The sequence below is a fragment of the Charadrius vociferus genome, unplaced genomic scaffold, assembly GCF_000708025.1.
Source record: "Charadrius vociferus isolate BGI_N301 unplaced genomic scaffold, ASM70802v2 scaffold39, whole genome shotgun sequence".
NCBI classification, from domain to species: domain Eukaryota; kingdom Metazoa; phylum Chordata; class Aves; order Charadriiformes; family Charadriidae; genus Charadrius; species Charadrius vociferus.
The window spans coordinates 1927529-1937418 of NW_009650188.1; the positions used below are offsets into that span (position 1 = coordinate 1927529).

The 9890-nt window shown below is 58.2% G+C and overlaps 2 protein-coding genes across 2 annotated transcripts in view; both read right to left on the reverse strand.

The window, feature by feature from the left end:
* Positions 1-3985, reverse strand: part of LOC104293381 (chromosome unknown open reading frame, human C14orf80) — an 86102-nt gene extending 82117 nt beyond the window's left edge. The window contains exon 1 of the mRNA XM_009892887.1: positions 3890-3985. Within this exon, the coding sequence (XP_009891189.1) occupies positions 3890-3985 (96 nt within the window). The remainder of the gene's footprint in view (positions 1-3889) is intronic.
* A 1818-nt stretch (positions 3986-5803) lies between these two features.
* CRIP1 (cysteine-rich protein 1 (intestinal)) overlaps positions 5804-9890 on the reverse strand; it is a 6638-nt gene continuing 2551 nt past the window's right edge. The window contains 4 exon segments of the mRNA XM_009892888.1: positions 5804-6155; positions 6517-6564; positions 6697-6754; positions 6885-6979. Of these exon segments, the coding sequence (XP_009891190.1) occupies positions 6524-6564; positions 6697-6754; positions 6885-6979 (194 nt within the window). The 3' untranslated portion in view covers positions 5804-6155; positions 6517-6523.

A 9890-nucleotide genomic window follows, 5' to 3' on the forward strand; every position in this document is an offset into this window, starting at 1 on the left:
CTCCTCTCCTCCCCTCTCCCTCTCCCTCTCCCTCTCCCTCTCTCCTTCCCTCCTCTCCCCTCTGGCAGGTTGCAGCAATGCTCGGCCCCACACTGCCTGGGGAAGGGTCTGGGATCACAGCTCCCACGGGGCACGGAGCAGCCCCAGCATCTGCTGGTGATGACCAGTTGTGGGCTCGTGTCTCCACCAGCCGAGCAGCCCTCCCTGGCTGGGGAGAGGATGGTGCCTTCCAGACCAGCCACGCTGGGATCTCTGCCGGAGTCCAGCACACTCAGAGCAGCCATGGCAGGTCACAAATAGGCATCTTCTTACTGGAGAGCAACCATTTGCCTTCTGGCACCATCCTCGCTGGTGGGTGCAAGGGGTGCTGATGTTGCTGGGGTGGCCAGCACACCTTTAGCACACTGGGTCGCATCACACAGATCACTGGTTCCCTGAGACGGACCATAATGGGTACACAAATAGTGTAGAATCATAGAACCATAGAATTGCTGAGGTTGGAAGGGACCTTTAAGATCATCAAGTCCAACCATTAACCTAACCTGACAAAACCACTTCTAAACCATGTACCACATCTATCCTTTTTTTAAAGACCTCCAGGGCAGCCTATTCCAATGTTTAATAACCCTTTCAGTGAAAAAAATTTTCCTAATATCCAATCTAAACCTTGTCTGACATAAAATCCATTGCCCATGGCTACAAGCAGCAATGTAGTGCAGGTTTTCCTGGACACAGTGAATTAGTCTGCAATAGGCCTGTGTGTGGGCTGTAGCGCCAAAATTCAACATCAGGTACCAGCAGTTGGATGCTTAAGAGAGGCGTTGGCGTTTCAGGTCCTCTGATGCAGCATCTGCACTTTCAGTATGATAAGTGAATTGGGAAGGATTAGAAAAAAGATCTGAGGTCCTGCAATTCTCTGTTCTCAGGAGTTTCACCCTTTCCTTTTTACTTAAATAGCCGAGTAGATGTTCCTCTGCACTGGAGGAAACTCCACCTGCCCTCTTCCTCCCTGGTCCTTTAACCCAAGACTCACTGAAGAAAGACAGGCTTCAGTGGGAAGATCTTATGCCTTCCTCCTTGGAAACTCTCCCTGTTTCCTTGAAAATAACACGAGGAGTAAAAGTAAAATGCAGCTCTAGCACAGGATGCCGACTTTTCTTCTCAGGCTCCTTGCTGGAGAAAGCCACCCAGGACCTGGCAAATGTCCCCAAGGCTCTTTGCACCCAGTTCCTCTCCGACACTGGATCATCAGCACTGGGGATGGGGTGATGGTGGAACAGCCCATCCCCTCCTCCCTTGTTCCCTGATTAAACCTCAGTCTCCAGTACCATGATTCATGGCCTCATCTGCTTCTCGTTGTGCCCCTGGCCACCTCTCTTACCCGGAGCCCCTCTTGCCTTCAGTATCTTCAGCTGCTTCGGTATTTGCTTGAGGATGTTGTTCCCCATCAGGAATGAGGTTTGACCCCCTCTTTGCCACCTCTGCAAAGCTGTTTCCGCTAGTGGGACGGGGCTTCCCCAACCTGCTGCTTTGCAGAGCTGGGCTGGGAAGTCCCGGCTCGCCGTGCGAGCGTGCAGAGCTCCTGCTGCCCGACATCAGCTGCACGGTCCCTCTTACCGTTGCCTGGATAGGAAGGCAGATTTCTGAGGTGTTAGGAGACAGGCAGATGCTTTCTCAAGCTAAAAGATAGCAGAGCTCTTTGGGTTTAACACAAACCAGCCTTAAATATACCCAAAGCAGTGGTGAGCTGGGTACCACTCAGTTACAGACCGGCTTCGTCCCCATGAGCCCCGCGCAGCAAAGAGTAGGAACCCTCTGCAGCCGCATCCCCCATGCCACGCTCCCCGAGCTTTGCCCGCGCCCTGCCTGTCCCTGAAGGGGACACAGCTTTATTTGCAGAAACACGCCGGCAGGGAAACAAACCGCTCGCCACCCCATGGCAGGTGACTGGTCCCACCCGTGCCACAAGGGCTATTGTGGCCCCAAGGCGCCGGAGCCTGCACAAAATCACCTCGAGGGAAGTGCCAGAGGTGTCACCTCACTGTCCCTATCAGTGCTGTCAGGGGAGGGTCAGTGGCCCCACCAACATCCCAGTGAGGCAGCACTGAACCAGACACACACACCCCGCGGTTCCCCAGCACGTGTTAGCCCAGATGTGAGCTGCAGCTGGCTCCCGCAGCCACGCTGGCAGGGCACAGCCCTGTCCCTGGGCTGCGGCTGCTGCTTTTGCTAAGGACAGCCTTAGGGGAGCTATGCTGAGCGCAGCACCCTGCTGTAAGTCTTCCAGTGAGCCGTCCCCTTGCCAGCTGCTGGCTCAGAGACACATCTGTCCCCTGCTTCGGATTAAGCTCTGTCCCGTCTGCACTGGGAGGAAGATGGCCAGGCGACCCACACCCACCCCTCCTGCCTGCGCTCTGCCTTCGCTGGGGGCTGGAGCAACATTCACACCCCTTATAGGTCAGCTGAAGGACCCCTTAATCCCCTTTCTGCCCCCTCTCTCCTTTGTTCTTCTGTACAGAAAGCCACAGAGCCAGGGCGGGGAACAGCAGCAGTTTAGTTTCTGAACCCATTCTGTTTCCTGTCCTTTGCCAAAAACCTCTTCTGCTTCCCTACCCAGGGTGTCGGGGCTCGCCTGCACCCAGCTGCTGGAGGAACGAGTGATGTTGTTTGTGTTTTTTTTGTCACAGTGATGAAGTGTTTATAGCAACTATCGCTTGGCAATCCGCAAACTTCACAGATCTCAACCCAAGCTTCCGAAATAATGGCAGAGGAAGCACAGCCCCTTCCTCCAGGGTCAGCAACACTGGTGTTTCAGGTTGCTGAAGCAGGGGACCTTCATGCTGGGCATCACCATGCTGGAGATCACACAACACCCTTTGCCCAGATGGGCACCTCGGGGCTGGGGCAGTGCCCTCACCCCACCTGCAATGGCAGCGATATCCCCATGGCTGCTGGCTGGTGAGAAGGAGGGACGTGGGGACTGCCAGCCACCTCCTGAGGGCCTCCTCTCTGCCTCAAGAGTGGTGGGAGCACTTGGTATGGCGCATCGAACCAGCATCCCTCAGTGGCTCCCCAAAAAAGCTGGGATTGCCCTAAGCATCCTGCTCTGACCAGCTTCCCTGTTGCAGGAGCATCACAGCCAGGGCATCGCCGCACTGGGAGTGGAGGGACCATCCCTGCTTGTTCCCAGCTCCCACCGGGGCTCGAAGCCGAGAGCATCGCAGATGAGCTGCTCTGAAAGCTGTGCTGCTGTCTGTCTGTGCAGCTTCTGCTCCAGGCCACGGAGATTTACTGTTCGATGAAGAAAATATTGCTCCTGCTGACAGCCCACCTCCCCGACACGCCGGCCGCTGCCGAACCTCACTGCGCATCGGAGGGGAGCGCCTGGCTCGGGTGCGGATTTCCTATCCAAATGTGATACAGCTGTTTCTGCTTCCTCTCCAAAGACCAGAGCAAGTTGTAAAAAATCAATTTATCATGTATTTTCTTTGACCAAGGCTCCTTGTGGATGTGACCCGTGCCTGAACTGCCCAACCTCACGGCATCGAGGCTGGAGCAAGCAGAGAGCATGGCTTGTACAAGCACAGCACTTGGAGAGGAGTATCCTGACAGACAGCAAGTCCTGGGGCTGAACACCGTCTCCATGGGAGTGCCTGTTGCAGGGCAGACAGAGAAATAGGGCCGCCAGAAGGAGCTTTTGGGGAATCAATACCCAAGGGCTTGTCCCCAGAGCTTGCTTGAGGGACCCCCAGTTTTTACGCCCTCTGGGCACAGGGCAGGATCGGGTTTAGCTTCTTTGCAAGTTTCCTAAGGGTGCGCAGACCTGGCACAGTTCCTACATCCCTCCATGCACCCAGGGCAGGGAGAGCCATGCCCAACCCACACCTACATTGCGAATTGGTGGCAGGGACCGAAGCGAACGATGGTCCCGGGGGCAGCACATGGTAAACAGCAGCACATTGCCTCCTGCCTCAGCTGTGGCCATTGCCCACAGAAAGGGCTCTCAGCTGGAGGACCGGATAGCCCCAGCCTCTCCCCAGGCAGCGCTTGTTTTTCCATACCTCTCACTGGTTTCCCTACTCGTCCCTTGTAGCCTGGCCCCTCGCACCCAGAATTAGCTCCTCCTGAAAAGTTTTGGTGCAGGGCCCTGTTGGAAAAGACCAGGAGCCCAATTCACCAGTCCCTTTCCCAGCTGGGACACACTTATACAAGCCCAGAGGATGACGAGGCTTGTGTTTGCCATTGTTTTTAACGCTGAGGGTAAACGTTATCCCACTGGCACGCTCAAGGCTGCTGAGATTATATCACCAGTTTGCTTTGAAGCCCCAGTTTGTAGAGGAAAGCCACGTCCCCAGTGCCCCAGGGGCGGGCTGGGCGCCAGCAGCAATGCAGAGCCGGACTGTGTCTCGCTGGCCAGGAGCCATGGGTGCCAACATCCACTGGGAGGCTGCTGGCGAGGGCAGCGGTGGGAGTGGGAGGGCAGGGGGCCCTACCAGCCCTGGCTGGCTGGCTGGCTCGTGGTGCTGGCTGCGCAGCAATAGCCAGGGTTTGCCTTTGACACAGACGCCTGCGTTTGCTGGGTTAACTGGGTGGGAGGGGAGGCAGCGCCGGCTGGTCGGGTTTGTTACACTGGAGTGTGCTTGGTGGGTGCAGAGCCTTTTGGCACCAAGCACACGGGAAGTTTTAAGATGCTTATTGGATCGGGCTGCTTTTGACACTGAAGATTTTGACATTAGACGTGTACCTCCGACCCCTGAGGGTTTTGGCCAAGTCCCAGTAAGGCCAGCGTGACAGTAAGACGCAGAGCAGTCTCTAAGGAAATGCATGCATAAATCGTAGACAAAAATATCACAGTGAGTGATGAAGTACCTCTGAATATGTAAATGCAGTGGTTCAGGTTAGGGAAATACATGGTTAAGAAACTGTTTTAGAAACATCCCTCAAGTCGACATCTCTTACATCTGTCAGTTCTGGTCTTCCAGTGGGGCAAAGAGGTTGAAACACGAAAAAGCAAAGCTCTCGCTTTGTAATACCGCGCCTCTGCTTCTCTTATCGAGGGAGGCTGGCTCTGCCTCGCCGGCCGCCTCTGCCTTATCTGGCCTTTTTGTATGGCTGCTCAGAGCGAAGGCAGAAAGTACCAGGTTTTCCTGACGTGACAGTCAACCACCTCCCGGAGAGACACCTCCTTGCCCCAACTGAGGGCTGCCAAGTGCCACCCCAGATCCAGGACCGAAGAGCTGGGGACTGCCCACGGGCATGGCTTTCCAGCAGGTGCTGCCAGGGGCCGGAAGGCAGCCAGGAGGCCGGGATGCAGCCAGGAGGCCGTTGAGTGCTGGAGAGACCATGGGTCAGCAGTCTCAGGCCCTCGTCCAGCAGCACTGCATGCCTCTACCTTAACGTCATTACAGCCACAGGTAGCAAGAGGTGGCTCATGGCAGGAGCCACCACGCTCTGGGCTTCTGCAAATGTCACGACACAAGACCCAGCGAGGCCATGGGTTGGGCAGGACCTTCTCCCTTGAACCCAGGAAGACCAAGCCCCCGGGCAAGCATGACCTGACACCCACCACCCCTTTCCCTTGGGCACCCGGGGGCTGCTCCTGCCCCGCATGGCTCAGGCAGCCCCTGGCTCGGGCAGCCATGGCCAGGACATTGCACACACCACTGGCAAAAGCACATGGAGCCATCGCCGGGTGTGAGGCTTGATCCAGAGGCCACATGGAGTCCTTAAGCAAGCGGCAAGCGCTTTGCGAACAAGTCCCGCAGGACCTCCCCTTACAGAGAGCACAACTGCTACGTGGGGAAAGCATCTTTTGGTCTGGGTTTATTAAAGACTGAGAATACAACTGCGGACCCAGCCACGAGAGCTGGGTGCCAAAAGCAGGGCTGGGTTTTGGCTGGAAGGGTGTGGTCTCCTCTCCAGGCGGCCTTCAGCGATACCGGCCAAATTTCCTATCCGGCAGAGCGTCCCAACGCCCCCACCTCGGCAGTCCTCCATCTGGAGCGGAGCCCCTCTCCGCACCAGCCCCAGCCTTGGTTACTTATTGCTTTTAACGTGCTAATCTAGTACAGAAGTGAATTAAAAACAAAACTGCATGTCTGTCGCGGTGCGTTTGTGCTGTCTTCGGGCTGTGCTGGGAACCTTGGCCGTCGGACCTGGAGAGGGATGCAAGAGAGGGGCGGATGAGGTCAGGCTGGGCTGGCAGCCGAGACATCCCAGGGACAACGGTGCTCCGGGACAGACCCTGTCTTTGCCGACAAGCCACAAAGCAAACAGCCTTTGGCGTCCGCTGCCGGAGCTAAGCGGGTGCTGACGGTCGCTTGGGGCTGGCGGAGAGGAGGAGCTGCCACCCGGCAGGTTGCTGCCGAGCACCGGCGTGAGGGCTGGAAGCCACAGCCAGCCCGGAGAGACGCCGCAGCACGCCTGCCTTCCACGCGTGTGCCTTGGGAGGGGGGACAGCCCTGGCCAGCCCGCGCAGCCGGAGGCAGGAAGGGAGCTCCGAAGGGAGGCACCAACCTGAGGTTTACTTGAACGTGTGGCTCTCGGCTCCTCCCCGGCCGAACCCTGGAAGGGAGACAGAACGGGGTCAGCACGGCTGCGGGACAGCACGCGCACCAAAGGATGCACCTCACCAAGAGATGGGAACCCCGAGGCCCCTTCTCCTCCATCCCACAGCCCCAGCCACAGCGACCCTACCTTTGGGCCCGAACAAGGCGGCATAGCAGGGGTGGTTGCAGTAGGGCTTGCCATCGTGCTGTGGGGAGAGAGAAAGAGCATCAGCCCCGACTGTCCCCGATAGCCCTTCAGCTCCATCTCTGCCCATCCCATGGCTCCTTTAGCACCAAGCCGCGGGGGACAGGGACCTCCTGGGCAGCAAACCTCACCTCTGCATGGCCTCCAGACGTCAGGGTCTTGTTACACTTCTCGCATCTCAAGCAGGGCCGGTGCCAGTCCTTCCCCAGAGAAGTCACTTTCTCAGCTGCCATGGAAAGGAGGTGGGTTAGCTGACGCACTGAACGGGCGCAACAAGTTGGTTTTGGCAGGTTGTCCTCCCTGCCACCAACCCTAGAGAGGACATTTTGGGGCATTTTCTCAAGTCTATTTGTCCAGGACAGAGGCCACCACTTTTCAAATCAAGTGCTTGTTGTGCACACACATCACCATGCACATATCCAGGTACCTGGATCCAAAACTGCCCAGGGTGAACACCAGCACATCTATGTGGATGGACCAACTTCTACCCATCTTCCAAAGATTTGGGGACCTCTCCCCTCCCAATATCAGCCCGCAAGGGGATGAATTTTTCCCCAGCCACCTGGAGCCTAAGCGATCACGAGAGTTTGCAGGGGCAAAGGGGGGATGCTGGTGAGGACCAGGGAGGAAAAGCCATCGCCATACCCTCCCCCAACACAAACCAGTCCCCTCCAGCCACTGGTGGCCTGGCCACAGCTCCAATTTTGCACACACCATGGCAAACCAGCCCAGAGCTGGAGCTTGGCCGGGGTTCAGGCGGCAGTGGAGGGGACAACGTGCTGTTTGCTGGGGCCAGGACGTGTTTATGGAGAACAGGGTGGCTTTTAATTGCAGCACAGCGGGGGAGGAGGGTATTTTCTGCAGATGCATGTGCTCTTCATATTGGCAGCTGCGCTCCTGGGGATTTATTAAGTGATAAAGCAGAGCTTTCCACAGGAACCCCGTCCGAGCACTCTCCCCATGCCTGCAAAAGGAGGTCAAGCAACGGGACCGAGCCGCTGCTGGCAGCACATGCCCCGGGGGGGGGCCTCGGCAGCCTGAAGCACCTCTTCTTCGGAGTCCAAATACGTCCACAACAGCTTATGCAAGGACCAAGCCGGCGGCTGCAGAGGTGGGAGCGGGGGCAGTGCCCAAATGTCACAAGGCAATCCCGCTGCCACCCCCCAGCAGCAGAAAGAGCCTCCTGTGCCCGCAGCCCAGCGGGGGCTACGACGTCCTCCCCCCGGGCAGCCCCAGGAACCCGAGCCTGTCCCGTGGTGGGCTCCTCCCATCCCAGGGTTTCTGGAAGGAGCTCAGCCTCCCCATCTCTTGCACAAGCATTTGCACCAACACTCGGGCAGGAGCTCTGCCAAGGCTCGCCGCAGCACGGCCCCCTCCAGCTCTCGGCCGCTCAGGCGAGATTCCCCAGGAAAAGCTGGTGGTGGCCCTGCAAACCTCATCCCCAGGCCTCTCAGGGTCATCTCCTCCTCACCCCAGCTCTCTACAAACATGATTTGGCCGAAAGCAGCCCAAGCCATGCTCAAGCAGGACCGCCAGGATCCAAGAACTTGCTCTGCCTCCCGTGCCAGCACTCCTCATCTCCAAGCACAGAAATCAGGCAGTGAGCTCAGTCCTCTGGCTGCTTTTGAACCCTCCTCAGCCTCTGCATCAACAGAGATGGTTTCGTAAGAGCAGCTCGATAAGCACAGGGCCAAACCCCTCCTTGGTCAAACGGCCCCGTCCCTGCGCCTCTGCAGCCGCACCTGCAGGCGCAGCAAACCCAGCTGGCCCCGACTGGGATCAAAGCAGATCCGTAGGGACATGGGAAGGGCAGACAGTGACACCAGCACCTTGGTAGCTCCTGGTATCAAGCCACGTGGGTAAATGAGGTGCCCTAGGACCCCTGGTTGCAGGAGGGAGCCACAAACTGTATTGTGCCAAAACCCCACCTCAAAGCCTGGCTGCAAGCAGCAAGTTAAAGTTTAGGCGGAGATGTTCCCCAACGGCAGGAGCCATGTCCCCAGCATCCCTCCAGGCAGCACCCACGCCGGACCCAGCACACCTCCCCAGGGTGGGCATCACTAACGGACACGGCACTGTGGCAGGGAGAGGAGCCGCTGTGTTTAAGCCTCCAATTTCTTTTGCAGAGCAAAAGTAGGAGTTGGGGCGCGCACATAGGCAAAGCAGAAATAAGGCAGAGAGAGCAGAAGTCAGTGACGGCACTTGGGTCCCAGGTCCCTCATCTCTAGTAAATTAAAAAGCAGGGAGTGCATGTAAGCTGTTTCCAGCAAACCCCCTCCAGTTCAGCTAAACCAAGGAAGTGGGGAGCTCCGGTAGCCACAGCCTGGCTGTTCCACCAGCTGCTACCAGAAGGACAAGAGGCTCAAACCCTCCCAGATAACCTTGGGAGGAGAGTGGGACCACGGCACCAGAAGGTGCAGGAATCTGGAGTTTTGGGGCCCTGGTTTGGAGGGAGGACGTCTGCCTGAAGCCCAGCAGCAGACAGCAGCCCAAGAAGGCTCACAGCTAGCTGGCAATGGCGGCTTAAAAATAACACCCCGGGGCTGTCACCTCACTGTGCTAAACCACGCAGGGCAACGCGTGGGCAACCCACTGCCCCAGGAACGTGCCCGAGTGCGGGACTTGCCCTTGGAAAGGTGCTTGCTTGCCCGTCCAGGCTTTCAGAGCCGCGGGCTGCACTGACCGGGCCTTCGGGCTCCAAACTACCACGGAGCTGCGGGTGACGCTGGGAAGGAAATAGGGCTGAGCTCCCGTGCCGTACCGTGGCCCCGTCTGCAGGCTGGGGGTACCCACTGCACCCCGCACCGTGCTGCGAGGCACCTTCTCCTTGGGTGGATTTATAGGGCCACCCACCCGGGGCACCCACGGGCGCAGGGGTGCGCAACTTTGGGGCCCCCACAAGAAGTTGCGGTGCTGGGGTGCACAACATCGAGGGCACCCAGGACCGGCGGCGCTGGGGTGCGGAGAGACCTTTAAGCACCAGGGTGCCCCGGGGACCCGCAGCAGCGGGATGCCCTGGGGACCCGAAGCCCAGCGGGGTGCAGCATCGGGGTGGGGAGGGGGGTGGCACCCCGGTTTTAGCAGCCCGACAGCCCTGCGGTCCCCACGGGGTGGAGGCGGCCGGGGAGGGAGCAAGA